Source organism: Pinus tabuliformis, chromosome 3_2 (genome assembly GCF_031772625.1).
Source record: "Pinus tabuliformis cultivar Carrire ecotype Pingquan chromosome 3_2, CPIR1, whole genome shotgun sequence".
Classification (NCBI taxonomy): domain Eukaryota; kingdom Viridiplantae; phylum Streptophyta; class Pinopsida; order Pinales; family Pinaceae; genus Pinus; species Pinus tabuliformis.
This window is the reverse complement of record NC_142302.1, coordinates 824,213,152-824,228,977: the sequence shown is the minus strand read 5'-3', so window position 1 is coordinate 824,228,977 and position 15,826 is coordinate 824,213,152. Positions and strand designations below refer to the sequence as shown.

Sequence of the window (15,826 nt, the reverse complement as noted above, 5' to 3'; positions counted from 1 at the left end):
TCAAAGTTTAAATGACATTATATAATATAATACATTAAGGTAACTTCTTGTAATCTCAACGCCTTTCTTCAGTATATTTAAACATCCATCATGCAATCAGTTTACCGTAATGCTTTATGATTCCCACCACAATATGTCATATCTTGACATCTTATACCAGTCTAATAAGGAAAACTGACCAAGTCCGCTAGATAAGATTACTGCTAAAAGATAACACTGAAAAACGTGGGAAAGACATGTAAAGGGAAATTTATAGTTAGGTATTAACCCATGCTTCTCGGGTTTGAGCCTCTAGAACCTCAATTTTTCAGTCTGTAAGCATTAAAATTCCTTTAAATCCCAGTCTATGCATATGCATACACAACCATGACATTTCTATTTCAATCATTTAAAGCTGTGAGTGAGCAGAGGTGGAGAAGGATGAGTGTCTCCCTCACTGTAATGACCTTGAATTTGCGCGGCAATAAATCAGAAGATGGACTGAATCTCTTGGAGAGACGGAGAGATATCTACATCACCATTATCACCAAATACTTTCCTATGATTCTCTGCACTCAAGAAGGGCTAAAGAGACAGTTAGAAGACTTGTAGCAGGCTTTACTAGGTTATGAACAATTTGGAATCTCGAGGAGAGGGTCCCAGGATATTATAGACGAGCACTGCATGATTTTTTATGATAAAGAGAAGGTTGAACGTATGGAGGGTGGGACCTTTTGGTTATCAGAGTCTCCATCTATTCCTGGAAGCACTTCATGGGGTGCAACAGTACCCAATATTGCAGCATGGGTGATTTCAACTTAAGATAGTTGAGCCACCTGCTTTTTCTTTTCAAGTTGTGAACACAAACATGGATGAAGTTAGTGCTCATGCTCGAAGATGAGGTGCATTACTAACATGGCAGCATATAGCATCTTTACCTCCCAATTTACCTGTTGTTTATTGTGGGGGATTTAACACTAAAAAAGAATCAACTGTAGGGCATTTCCTCCTAGGAAGATCAAGGTAGTAGTAATCTCATCCTGGTTCACTTAATAACATGCATTTAATGGTTTTTTCTGTGATTATATATTTTGTGTCTTTCCATAAACCTATATGGTTCATTTTCATCATTTTTTCATTTGTTTGTAGTGGTTGATGTAGTTATCTTTCTGTATTTATAAAATATGTCTCCTACACATCTAGATGACCAAATGGGCTATTATTTGATTTTCCATGTACATATTCTCACGTTAACACCTACAATAGAATCTTGAGATTCTGAATTTTCTAGTATTTGAAATTGTGTAAGATGGATTTTGCATCAAAATCTGTGGGGCACTTAGTTCATTTATTTTACTTTAATGGTTTTATCTACTTCATGTATGATGTGCGTTTAAAGACAATAACACCAACACGAAATGCTCATATACACGACAGAAAAACAAAAGAACAAGTATCCAAGCATAAGAGGGGATTGTTGAACTATATAAATTCTTTTGTTGTGTTAGATTATATAGGAGTAAAAGACTGGGGGGTGTGGTCATCTTTGACCAATTCTCTGAAATGTACAAATATAAAATACAAGTGAGGTGAGTCATCATTTAAGACCAGTCACTCATAAAAAAAAAAAAAAAAAAAAAACAAAAATTTAAATGGAATACGTACAAGAGAAGACTCAGTGAATAACATTGGAGATGCCCTTGGCATAGAAATTGAAGACGGAACCTCGGCATGCGATGGAATTGGTGTACTTACAGAAACTGTTTGCTTCAAATAATTGTTACTTAACGTTTGTGGGAAAGAAACAGAAGAATTCAAAAATGTGTTTGATGACAAACATGAGCCAGAATGAATAGTCGCACCCTCCATTTTTGTCATCAGAGATTGGTTCGGTAGCATTTCATATGTCTCAGTAAGTTTAATCCTCCTTTCCATGTTACTCATGGATCTGTGCATATATTCCTCAATCCACATACACAAAGCTTCTAATCTTTCCATACATTTGCAGACATATTCAAACATATTTTCTTCCCTGGGTTTCTCCCTCATGCCCTCATCTACCTTATTATTTTGCAATTCTTCAGGTCTGCATTGCTCATCAGATTCTTCCATGTATAGCCCACCCATTCTATCTGGCAACTTTTCAGCAATCTCGGTCATTTTTGTTGTATGTGAAGTTTCATGTCCTGATTCATTCTTCATGTTCTTTCTACCAAATATATTGTTTGTAGTTTCTCTAGAAGGTGGTGTACCTTGCATGGTAGTCTTGAAATTATTCCTTTTGTTTCAATATTTTTTTTCCAACTTCATCCAGATGAGGATGTGGGCTGGACCCAGAATGTGGAAGTCTCTCCTGATGCATTAATGGCTCAGGTGAAACATTTTGTCCTGGCACCATGCCAGTAGATAAATTCTCTCCCATGGAAGTGGCCATATCTGCCATTGATGGTGGATAACTGGATACAGAAGATGCTAGGTTGGAAGACTCTAGTTTGGGCCTGCTCATATCTCTCTCAAAATTGTGGGAATTAAAAGATAAGCCATGTTGTATTTGATTCAATCCACCCCTTGACATCTGGATCATGCCTGGAATAAGCATTGCCAGTAAAGAAACCCCAAATGGACTACCCTGAAGATTAGAGCTGCTAAGATTAATAGATTCAATACTAGCTATAATAGCTAAAGCTGGTAAGCCATAAACACAAATTTGATGAATCTCAATAGAAGACATATCTTGCAGTGATAGTAGTCGAATAGTTAGGGACACACAATGCTTGGCATATACTAACTTAACAATTGCCTCATAAAACTTATTCTATACAAAATTGCATATGGACAATGTTACTAAACGCTTATACGTTCTAACTTTTGTGTCCACATTTGTTTCTACTAAATTCTTATTACCTACCCCTAAAGTTGCTAATTTATCTTTTGTAACATTCTGATCAAAAGGTTCTTCCTCAGTAGTTAAGGGTTTATGTTTTTCTAGCTTTATGGAATCCTGGTTTGAAATTTTCATAGCTTCATTTTTTTATTGACTCTTCTGATTCCTGGAATGTTTTATTTCAAAAGGATTGAAGCTGAGCTATTCCTCCAGGTTCACCCAGAGAATTCATTTCAAATGAGCTTGGAAGTTTAACATCAATCCAACTATATTCATCACTATAATGAGACTCAGCTTTTGTGTTTTCCTTAATCTACTTGTACAATCAAACTTGTGGAAGCTTAATCGATTTGAGGAAGATTAAACAGAACACATATAACAGAGAAGAAGAATCAATACATGTGAAACATAGAAGAATAATCTAGGGAAAGCCTCAGCTAAAAACCCCACTATCTGTATTATCATACAAGTGGAAGTATCTCAGGATTACACACAGCTTTAGCTCTCATAGCTATCCAACTCTCAGTACAATCCCTCTCACTTCTCATAAACATAATAGACAACTCATATGCCTTCTCCTCTGCCCTCCAAGCCTCCTATTTCCTTACGCTGTTTTCCCTCGGTGTTCCAGTTGTAACCTTGTGTGACACTGATCTCACACACTACTCCAACACACTGCAAAATTGCGCAAATCTCAAGGAATGAATTCCTTCTGCATGCAAGATATTTTCTTATAGGAAAATTCTTTCAACTAATAGTACAATGTCCCTACCTTTAATCTCAACTAGGTCTTCATCTGAATTGACATGCATGAGTTATTTATGAGAGAATATTCAGTTATCTGGAGTACACTAGTTACATGAATGCATGCATTAACTGACTCAACTCACAATTAGTTCCTCAAACTTTTTGGAACTAATTTAACTGGACTTAACTCAGTTAACTGAGCTAACTAATTAAAACTCAAATGCAACTCATCCTTATCTCCTTAATTAAGGGATAATCTCCTCAATCAAAGGGATAACTGTTGCATGACTTCACAAAGACTTCTAGCTTGAATTTCTCCAACTAATTAACTCAAGATGAATTAATTAATTATTTTCTAAGCAGCTAGTGACACTAAATTCAAATTTTAATTCAAGGACAAATTAAAATTGGAATATTCTTGTTGCCACATTTCAACAAAATTAGCGAAATTTATTTGAATGAGTGTAGTAGTAGTTAGAGGACCTATAGTTGGGTCCTCACGAGCAAGGTGACTATCAAGGACCTACCCCGCTCCCCCTTGCACATTTTACATAAATATAGAGGTTAAATTTGATGGGTATTTACCCATATTTTGTCTTTTTAACTGTTAAATATGAGATATTTTAAATTGTGCATGTCATCACCAATGTGTACTCAACTTTTAAAAGTGTGAATTTGACTAGTGAGATAAAGATTTAGCCCCATGTGTGTGTGTGTGTGTGTGTGTGTGTGTGTGCGCGCGCGTGTATGTGTGTGTGCACGTGCATGCGAGAGAGAGAGAGAGATGCCTACTACATATACATTTTTATTACTTTATATCTTAGATATAAGCAATTCCAAATTGGACTGTAGAGAATAAGACAAGTTAGCACAAGATTAAACTCCAACAAAATCACATGTTGCATAGTGGTTATACACTCTAAGATAAACAAAAGTTATGCACTCGCTATGTTGACTATGAATCTTTGAGCATGCTGGAAAAGGCTTGTCTCTATCCTGACTCACATCACACAATCCCACAAAATGCACCTTGAACCCAATGGTTGAAACTATATATATATATATATAATATATATATATATATATATATATATATATATATATATATATATATATATATATATATATATATATATATATATATATATATATATATATATTTGTGTGCGTGTGCACATGGATGCAAGAGAGTGAGGGAGATACCTACTACAAAATGCACCTTGAACTCAATGGTTGAAACTATATATATATATATATATATATATATATATATATATATATATATATATATATATATATATATCTTAGATATAAGCAATTCCAAATTGGACTAGAGAGAATAAAACAAGTTAGCATAAGATTAAACTCCAAGATAATCACATATTGCATAGTGGTTATACACTTTAAGATAAACAAAATTTATGCACTCACTATGTTGACTATAAATCTTTGAGCATGCTAGAAAGGCTTGTCCCTTTCATGTCTCACATCACACAATCCCACAAAATGCACTCTGAACTCACTGGTTGAAACTCGGGTGCTCACCCATGGACCATCTGTATGTTGCATAAAAAACTTATGGGGTTAAAGTAATTAGATTGAAGGTCCATATAATTGTTTAATTAAAATAATAAAAGTGACGTAACAATTTTTTGGTTTGATTTTGAAAATTTTCATATGGTTTCTTCAATGTGTCCATTTTTTAAAAAATGGATCTACTTAGTGGCTGACAATTAACGTTACTCCTATCGATTTTATATATTCATAATTGAATATGAACATCACTAGATTTGAGCCTTTCAAATATTGGAATGCAAACTAGAGAGATCTATCCTTCTTAAACAATCATGAATTTCTTCAAAACACATGTACCTTATATATTATTATTGCTTGAAATATTACAATCGTTTGAAATCTTTACTCAAAAATAAAAATGAGTTTAGATTTGTTTTATTATTGATAAGATCATTTTTCAGCCCCACTTATCATGTTGAAAGTTTATATCAATTACTCCTCTTCAAAATACATTATAGCTTATGGGTTTGAGCATGCTAATTGAGAGATTTCACAGAAGAATTCAAAATAAGTTACATAAGGTTTGAATATGAAAAATAAGTATACATAATTTTCCTAAATCATTTACTAATTTTGCAATAAAGAATATGATTCTATATTTTTTTAATATGTATATTTAATTCCATACTATACATAAATATCGCTCCAAAAATTATATATTTTTATTTAAAAACTGCATATTTTTAATGTTTTAATTTTGTTTTGAAAAAATTACACTTTTGATTTCTTCAAATCTTATATGAAAAATTTCTTTCGACAAAAAATGTTTCACTGATGTTCATCTAGCTTCCATTATACAATATTAAGATTTTTATGAGCAGTTCCATCATTTTTTATATAAAATTGGTAAATTATTGAAAAGCATGTATTTATATTTTATCAAATCTTAAAATTATTATTAATTTCGTATACTTTATTTAAATAAATAAAAAAAAAATGTTAGCTAAATAAAAATGATTTAAATTGAAATTCCAAATTTATTTAAACACAAATACACTAACTCATATTTATTTTTTATACAGAATTATAGTGAATGAGTATTGAGTATTCAGGTAGTCTATGTTGTTATATACTTGTGATTTTAATAGATTAATGTCTTGCACATGGTTTGTGGTCGTTTTTTTTCTTTCTTTCTCCTTTGAAAAATAAGAAAATCTACCATAACTCAATTATTAAATCAACAATAAAATAATATTCATTAATTGTTATTTGCTAAGTAGGTTAATTCATCATTATTATTTAAAAGAACTGATAGATTTACTAATTTGAGCTTTAATTTTAAAGTTTATTTTTATCTTTTATTTGTAATAGCATTTTAATTTTTTAAGATATATAGTTTTGATAATATAATTTTTATTATATACATTTTATAAAAATAAATAATAATAAAAAAATAGAAATAATTTTTGTTGTGGTAAAATATAGATATGAATCTAGTTTATAATGGAACAAATATACATTTATATTATATAACTTAGAATATATATTATTGAATCAGAAACCATATAAATTCGATAATAACAAGTTAAAATATTAAATTTATATATTGTATATATTATGCATATCTAATAGGAAGTATCCCATTTATATAACATTAAATGTACAATTAACAAATATTTATTATATTATTATAGGATTCTCACTTTGAATTTAATATTACAAAATATTTCATAAAGATGATAATTGCTAATTAAATTCCCCAATGAACTAAATTATAATTATATTTTAATATTTATACAAAAATATATTTATAATTTTTAATATATTTATATTTAATATTTATACAAAAATATATTTAAAATTAAAAAATTATAAGATTCTAACCTTGAATCTAATATTTACATAATATTCCATAAAAGTTGATAATTGCTATTTAACTTCCACAATACACTAAATAATAATTTATATTTAATATTTATACAAAAATTTATTTAAAATTATAAATTATAAATAAATATAAAATTGGTAAATAATTAAATTTGATATTATTTTAAATATTTGAAAAAAATAATTAATATATACTCCACTCTTCATTCAATTTTCCCTCAAAATGATACGTTCAACTGTTCAAACTATTTTAAATATAAATATCAGACAAAAATAATAGGTCAAACATCTAAAAAAGAAAAATAATCAATTTGCATACGAGAAAAAAAGCTACCCATGTGGTGTTTGACACCATCTCAGTATACGAAAATAGGTAGGCCCCATTTGTTGTTGCTTTCTATGATTGCGGTTGCTTAGTCTCCCTCCGATCGATGGCTCACATTCAACCCTGTATTTTTAGTGACGTTTTACGAATGTTGTTCATGGTCTCCCTCTCACCGATCTGGTTCACATTCACATTCACATTCAAGCCTGTGTTTTCTAGTTATTTGATTTCGATGCATCGAGCCGCCCCCCGAAACTCAACGAGAAAGAAAATAATGTACGACCATCCACCAAACATATACCCCACATATTATCTCAAAATCGGACGCCATGTCATATATCGAAATCTAAATTTAATTTCAATGCCATTTAGTCTGTGAAGTGCCACTTTCCTCACTCCGTTGCAGAAAGTCAATACGCCGTCATTTTCCCTTTCCCTGAATTTTCTCTTTGGATTACAATTTTCCAACTATTTTTTCAGATCTACGTCATTAAATTTTTATTTTTTTTCCAGATCTACATCATTAAATTTCTATCAACTGCACAAAATTTCCATTGATATCTCGAATATTTTACCCTATCAAAATCGAATGCCCCCTTTTCCAGTTTCCCAGTTTCTTTTTATCCAAAATCAAAACAATCAATACATCCATTTCTCTCGGTTTTTCCCAGGGATATCTACACGGTTGAATTTCTATCAATATCTGGAACATTTTTCGGTCTCCGTTCTCCATTTCCCGAGTCAAGATCCTTGCGTGTCTACACGATTAAATTTCTATCAATATATGGATACATACACCTATATCTGGATATCTGTATATCTGGATCAAAATCAAAACGCCCATTTTCCTCTCATTTGAAATAAGTAAGTCTTATCATCAATTCTGGTCTTTGGAGTTTTGTAATTTAGAATCAATTTGAAATAGTCTTACTTATATTTGAGTAGAAAACAATTAATATTTATTCATCCAATTTTTCACACACCATCTCAATGTCAAATTCCAATTTTGATTTTGCATAGTTCTCAAAGTCATTAATCCATATATATTTTAGATATTCATAAATTAAACTTTCATTGTCTTAAATTAATATTTAAAAAAAAATAATTAAATCACATTTTATTTATCATAAAATAATAAAAAAAACTTTAGATATTTAATAATTCATCAATATCCTCATTTTCCACATTTTATTGATTAATGAGCATCTATCGATCACAGAAGACGCTTTCATGACAAAATTAATTTATTTTTATTTGGTTCTTATGATAAATTCAACTCAATAATTTTAATGCTATGTTTTTTTTTTTTTTAAATTGAAGTTTGTTTTTTTATAATAATTTGATTTGGATTTTCTGAGTTGTCATGAAAGTTATTATTGCTACTTTTGTTTTTATAGAAGAAAATAATCAAATTTTATCCATCAAAAACTTACCCCACACATCATTTCACTATCAAAATTTAAAATTGATTTCAATGGCATCTACTTATCCTTTTAGGGCATTTCCTTCCCAACAAAGAGAGACCCACTCCTTCCTTATCATCAAATTAGACCCTTCTCATCTCTTCTAATGAGTTAAAACTCATTGTAAAATAATAATGCAAATTAAATGTTCAAAATAAATGTAAAGTTTTGAAATGACATTTTACTTACTATATTTATCAAATATTTTAATGGTAGAAGAAACATTGCATTTTCAATAATTCGTTAATTTCTTTAATTTCAATGTTGGGTTGGTCAATGATGACTTAATTTCAATGTTGGGTTGGTCAATAATGACTCAGTTGTTATGCAATACTTGCCTTGGCATCCACAGATTAAAATCATCTTTATTCTAAATGGCTCTTATCTTTTCCTTAATAAGGTTTACCCTTCCATGACATACCTTCCACAACATAAATGCATCACATAGCCACCACATAACTCACTCCTAAATACATATTCTTGATAAAGTGTGCCCTTCCATGACATACATTTCACAACATAATTAAATCACATAGCCACCAAATAAATCACACTTGAATAAATAGCCTATCATCGTAGTGATACATACACCCTTCTATGTGTCACTTAATTAAAGCTTCCCAAAAAAAGTTTACACTTTCTCTTTGTGAAACTCTATTTAGGTCCATATGTAATGAGCATTGTCAATTTTTCTTGACATGGAAATTTCAATCTCTTGAAGTTCACATACTTTACATTTTTAATCCCACACTCACACTAATTTCATTTGCTTTGTTATATTTTCTTTAACACTTCCATAATGTTATTTTCTTTGTTATCCTTGGTTACACTCTTGGATTTGTAGAAAAAGAAAACAATTAACAATAGGTTATGGATGTAAATTGTATTGATATTGGGAGCTTATTAGTAAGATTACTTAAAAAGAATATCCATAGTATCAATTTTGAGGAGCAAAAAAAGACGTTAAGCAAAACCAAGGAAATAAAATCATCTATTTTTTTTTCTTATAATCTCATATTACTTCTCTTAACAATACCTACATGTGAATCCATAATTATTTTATTGAATTTATAATGTTATGTGTTTCCTATTAAAATACATAGTTATATCTTTGGTATGTAATTTGATTTTTATTTAGCACATTGGAATACCTCTCAGCCAATTATTGTGTAATTCATGGCAACCCTATTATTGGGTTCATTTTCTTCCCATTCATTATGAACTTTAAATAATTTTTAATAATTTTAATCGATATAAACAATTTTAAAACTATAATTTACTAACCACAACCACACTTTTATGCTATCTTCAAAATTTGTGTTCTTTTCAAAAGTCTAAACAAAATCACTTTGTGTTCACATCTTATATAAAATCCTTTTGTAATTAATATATATTTAAAACTTAAATATTCAAAACTTGAAACTACATCATGCCTAAAATTTATCTAATTTTTATATATATATATATATATATATATATATATATATATTTAAAAATTAAATATTCAAAACCGAAAACTATATCCTAAAATCTTATCTAGATTCCTTTTGTAATTAATATATATTTAAAAATTAAATATTCAAAACTCAAAACTACATCTCTCTTTAGTTCCAAAATTTATCATTTTCTTTTAATTAATACATATTTAAAAAATAAATATATTCATAATATATTTTTATAAAATTCCTCTTAACATAAATATATATAAAAAATCAATTTCTTTTTATAAAATTACTTCTTGATTTTATTTCCTTGTTATCTTAGTTATTTAAACTCCTGGTTATTTTACTTTTACTTTTTTAAACTATTAAAGGCAGTTAAAGTTAAGAAAATTTTTGTGCAATTAATTTCCATTTTACCTATGATCCCGCCACCATCTGCATATGCATCTATTTTGTGTTTAAAAATCACTTCATTTACCATGAAAATTAACACATTCATGTCATAAAGTGTAAACTATAAATTTTAGTTTATCCACGTGACACTACCGTGAACTAAACTGATTTTTTATCGAATTATTTGATATACCAATCAAACTCTCAAATTTATGTACTTTTATTTTTCCGATTTTAGCAGATTTGGTAACTATGCTTCAGAGAAAGATTAATTTTGGCAATATGTTTAATTGCAACGCTTATTTATTGTCAAATTTTTGTTATCAATTGCAAATAAAATTCTTCTTACATACACAAAATATTAAGAAAAAAATTAAATTTGATAAAATGGTGAGTTACTTTCTTTTTTCTAAAGATAAGTACATTAGAATCTACTTCACTATTAAAAAAGAACTTATATATAGCCACACATAAAAATTTATATAAAACAACAAACATGAAAAACAAATAAAACAACAAATATGAAAAACAAATGAACGACATCAAATTTTTCCACTCAAAGACAAAATAAATTTGAAATTCTAAGCTTGCCTATCCCCACTGCTATCGAAACCAATAAGTCATCAACTTTGGCCCACTAGTTCCCCGTACACATTGACGGTTGATATTGGCATCGAACACTTCAAGAACCGTAGCACAAGTGGATTTAAATCTGTTATCTTTTGCCCCCATTTAAATCTGTCTCGAGAGTAAATTTTATTTCAGGTTTTTGAGATATAAGCACAACGTTCGGTTCCAATCCCAAACTCTATTGGTTATTGGCTGGACTGATATGGCGGAAATTCCTCATTTTCCACTTCTCGTTACTATGGCAGCTATCATGACTGCAGTCAATCTTGCAGCCGACAATCCCCAGACTACATTGGTGGTAGAAGGGTGCAGCCCCCACGAGAATGTTAATTCCACAGCGTTTACAGACAATCTGGATTCTGTCTTGCAATCCCTACTTTCAAATCTCTCTAAAGATGGCTTCGCTACTTCAATGCAAATCGATTCTGGCAAAACGGATCCTGTCTATGGTCTTGCTGTTTGTCGGAAGTATTTGAACGCCAGCGAGTGCTCCCAATGCGTGAAGGAAGCGTCGACACAAGCGAAAGCACTGTGTCCTCGATATAATGGTGCTCGCGTTCATTTGGACGGTTGTCTTCTCCGCTATGAGAATAATACCTTTTATAGTGAGGATGTGGACGGTGGGAATTACGTTTATTGTGCCGGCACGAATTCCAGCGATGCACAGGCATTCCTTCAAAGAGCCCAGGACTTATCCACGCAGCTCATAACCAACGCTTCTAAAAATATTGGGTATGCCGTTGGATCCATTGATGGCTCCTTATATGGTCTCGTTCAGTGTTGGCCCTCGCTTACCAATAGTAGTTGTCAACGATGCATGACTGAAGCTCAAAATCAATTACTTACCTGTCCTCCCAAGAGTGAAGGCCGAGGTCTCGAGGCGGGCTGTTTTATGCGCTACTCAACTTACTCGTTTTTCACATATAACCAGACTTCGCGTATGAGTTTTTCAAGTTAGATTTGTTACAACTATTTGGAGTTTGATTTTCATATGACACATGTGTTGATTGCTTTGCTTTGTTTTAAACGCAGCATCCCCGAATTTAACACCGTCGTCCGGGAAATCGTCATCGAAAACAGTGCCTATATTGCTTGGAAGCATTGGCGGAGCAGCTCTGGTTACGGTGATGTGCTTCATACTATTCTGTCAATTCAGTCGAAGTATTAAGCAACGAGAGAACTATGATCGAACAGGTGAATTTATCCTTCAAATCTAGCTGTTCGCTGCTAAATTGTTCTGAGTTACTTAACTTGGTCGAATTCAACGCCTATGATGAAATTGCTTTATTGATGCTCTCCGCAGATGAGAATCTTGCTGCGAGGGGAAACTTCGAGGATTTTATCTTTGATTACGAGCTTATAAGAGATTCAACTGCAAATTATGACAGAAACAACATGCTTGGCAGAGGAGGATTCGGTGAAGTTTACAAGGTATAATATCAAACGCCGACTTGATGGGTTCGTGCAAATATGTCCGTTGTTTGCAGATCAATTATAATGAGTTTGCTGAGCAGGGTACTTTTCCGGATGGGAGGGTTGTTGCTGTTAAGAAACTGAACGAAAGGCAGGAGATCACTCAGGCCGCGGAGGAGTTTCTGACAGAAGTGAGGGTCCTCACCAGTGTCCGTCACCGTAATCTTGTTCGTTTGCTTGGTTGTTGCACGCGAGGGCGCCAACGCTTGCTTGTTTACGAGTATATGTCCAATAATAGTCTAAACAAGCATTTGTTTGGTACGTGTCTCTTATTAATCCTATTGTTTTCAGGGTTCAGTTTCTTGATTCCTGAAATCGTGCCAACTTGTACGAGGCTTTGAGATACTGATATTGGAACTACGCAGGAGAGATCGAAAGTCATTTGAGCTGGGAAAGCCGTTTAAACATTATAGTGGGAACAGCTAGAGGGCTTGCATATCTGCATGAGGATTCTATCGTTCGCATTATACATAGAGATATCAAATGTGGAAATATACTTTTAGATGACAAATTCAATCCTAAAATAGCAGATTTTGGATTAGCTAGATTCTTCCCAGAAGACGAATCACATGTTTCTACTAGATTCGGAGGAACAATGTAAGTTGTGTAAATCATTTAGTAATTTCTATCAGATGACCTGCTTTATAAGTTGTCAATTCCGGGGACTAATTAAAGATTACCACTAATTTATCATGAATCAGAGGTTACACAGCGCCGGAGTATGCCGTCCACGGACAATTAACAGAAAAAGCAGACGTTTATAGTTACGGGGTTGTGGTCCTTGAGATCGTGAGTGGGAGAAAGAGCGTGGATACAAAACTCCCAGAGCCTAACCAGATTCTTCTCCAATGGGTGCGTGGTTTTAAGGATTTGTTTATATTTAATGATGATTACAAGTTGAATCTCATTTAAAACTATAGAATTCGAACTATGACCTTGATGGTGATGCAGGTTTGGAATCAATACGAGAATAATCAAGTTTTGGATATTGTTGATCCAGCGTTAGAGGGGAAATTCCCAAGAGAGCAGGTCTTGAGGGTCATCACGGTTGCACTTCTTTGCACTCAAGGTCCTTGGGCGCTACGGCCAACAATGTCACAGGTTGGGTCGATGTTAACCAACAATTTAGAGATTGTTACCCAGCCTATACAACCAGTGTTTATAAATGCCTTGGGTAGCCGACATACGAGTTCCATCTCTGCAACACCAGCTTCAACTTCCGCACAATCTCATGGATCCATAAGCGTGTCACTAACTGCTCGCTAACTGACAGGCCATCGTAGAGGCAATTCCCAAGAGAGCAGGTCTTGAGGGTCATCACGGTTGCACTTCTTTGCACTCAAGGTTCTTGGGCGCTATGGCCAACAACGTCACAGGTTGGGTCGATGTTAGCCAACAATTTAGAGATTGTTGCGCAGCCTATACAACCAATGTTTATAGATGCCTTCCCTGGCAAACATATGAATTCCCCTGCTACCTCCAACTCTCAAGAATCACATGGATCCATCAACGTGTCATTCACTCCTCGGTAACTGACAGGCCATGGCAGAGGCAATCTTTGATATTTAGTATCTAAAAGCATGGGTTCAATGAGGTCGCTATTTCTTTATTCAATGCATCTACATATTTGAAGAAACGGCGTAGAAGTTCCGTATGAGTCACTTTGCAGAACAAGGTCGAGGAAGATTATTTATGTATTGGAAGTAATGTTTATATTTGTTGTTGTGAATTTTTACGGTGAGTTTCCCAGAGTTAATCTAGAAATTGTTGTTTTTTTATATATAAGTTAAAATCGTGATTTAAATGTCTGTCTTATATATGTATAACTCTTGTGATAATGTATGTTTTGTATGTGTAGTAATAAAAGATTTATGTCTTTTATATATATAACTATTATCATCAATAAAAAAATATCGCAGTCTTTAATTTCTCTAGTTTTCTAACACTATGTTGGTTGATTATGCTGAGTTAACCTTAAATTAAATGCCAGAGTTTGACAGATGGAATTATTTGAATTTATGTGAGTGATCAGTTGTTTACTTCTGCCACCACTCTGTAAATTTAGTTTTCTCTTCTACCTCATTCATCTAAATGCAATTTCGTTACACATCTATCTCAACAAGGTTCTATGATTATTCCTGCTGTTTTCTGTTTTAAACCTGGCAAAACATCAAAGTTCGCCTGCATTTTGTCAAATTATGCTTTTCGGCAGAAATATATTAATGGGTTTTCAAATTTTTCTGGAAAATACTGGTAATTAGATTTCAAGGTTTTTAGGAAAATTTTTGAGTATCTTGGAGAAATTTTTGTAAATTTGAGTTTCAGTGGTTAAAATTCTAAATTTTGGGAGCCCAAATTTTCTTGAAGATGTTGTATCTATTTTCGCTATCATAAATTTTTTTTTAAACAATCATACTTTATATTTAAAATTTTAAGTGCACAAACTTTTTTGATAATATTGAAACCATATTTAAAATAAAATCCCTGTTTTTTACCATCCACACAAATTTGAAGCCTAAGTAGACAACGCCTTCTTAAAATTCACGGGATTCTAACTGCGTGCATAATCAGAAAGGTTACGCCTACCTACTTGATATCAAAGGCGTTTTTTATCACGGGATTCGAACTGCCTGCACAATCAGGAAGGTTACACCGGCCTACTTGATATCAAAGGCGTTTTTTAAATTAGGAAACGGGTTTAGATAAATGGAATGATAATCAAGTCTAGGGGCCCGAATGGGGAAGATTCCTTGCGTCCGTAACAGTCAATATGTGCGCAGAAACTATGCAAATTCCTTTTGGATACCACAGCAGACTTTACGAGAGACCTACAAATTTCCTCTGCGAGATTAACGACTTCGGACAAATAGAGCATACGTGCATCCGTGGAACATGCATTTAAAAGTTGTAATAATGTGTTGAACCGTACTTCTTATTACTTAAGTGACTGTCAAAGGAAAAGTCACAGCCAGTCATGTCTTGATTGCGTATTTGCTAAGCAACTGAGGTAGTCCATTCCATTTTATGTAGGAAAAATAGAAATAACATAACCCTGGCTAGGTTCTTGCCTAGAAAAGCATTGCTATAC

General features: G+C 32.3%; 1 protein-coding gene and 1 pseudogene across 1 annotated transcript; both read left to right on the top strand.

The window, feature by feature from the left end:
* The first annotated feature begins 420 nt into the window (after positions 1 to 420).
* Positions 421 to 1,006, top strand: LOC149183207 (uncharacterized; annotated as a pseudogene).
* Positions 1,007 to 11,312: 10,306 nt separating this feature from the next.
* Positions 11,313 to 14,536, top strand: LOC149183206 (cysteine-rich receptor-like protein kinase 2). The gene is made up of 7 exons (XM_089417089.1): positions 11,313 to 12,203; positions 12,298 to 12,459; positions 12,569 to 12,696; positions 12,780 to 12,996; positions 13,104 to 13,335; positions 13,440 to 13,590; positions 13,690 to 14,536. Exons 1-7 carry the CDS (start codon positions 11,468 to 11,470, stop codon positions 14,002 to 14,004), a joined length of 1,941 nt encoding a protein of 646 aa, XP_089273215.1. The 5' UTR covers positions 11,313 to 11,467; the 3' UTR covers positions 14,005 to 14,536.
* Positions 14,537 to 15,826: the final 1,290 nt, after the last annotated feature.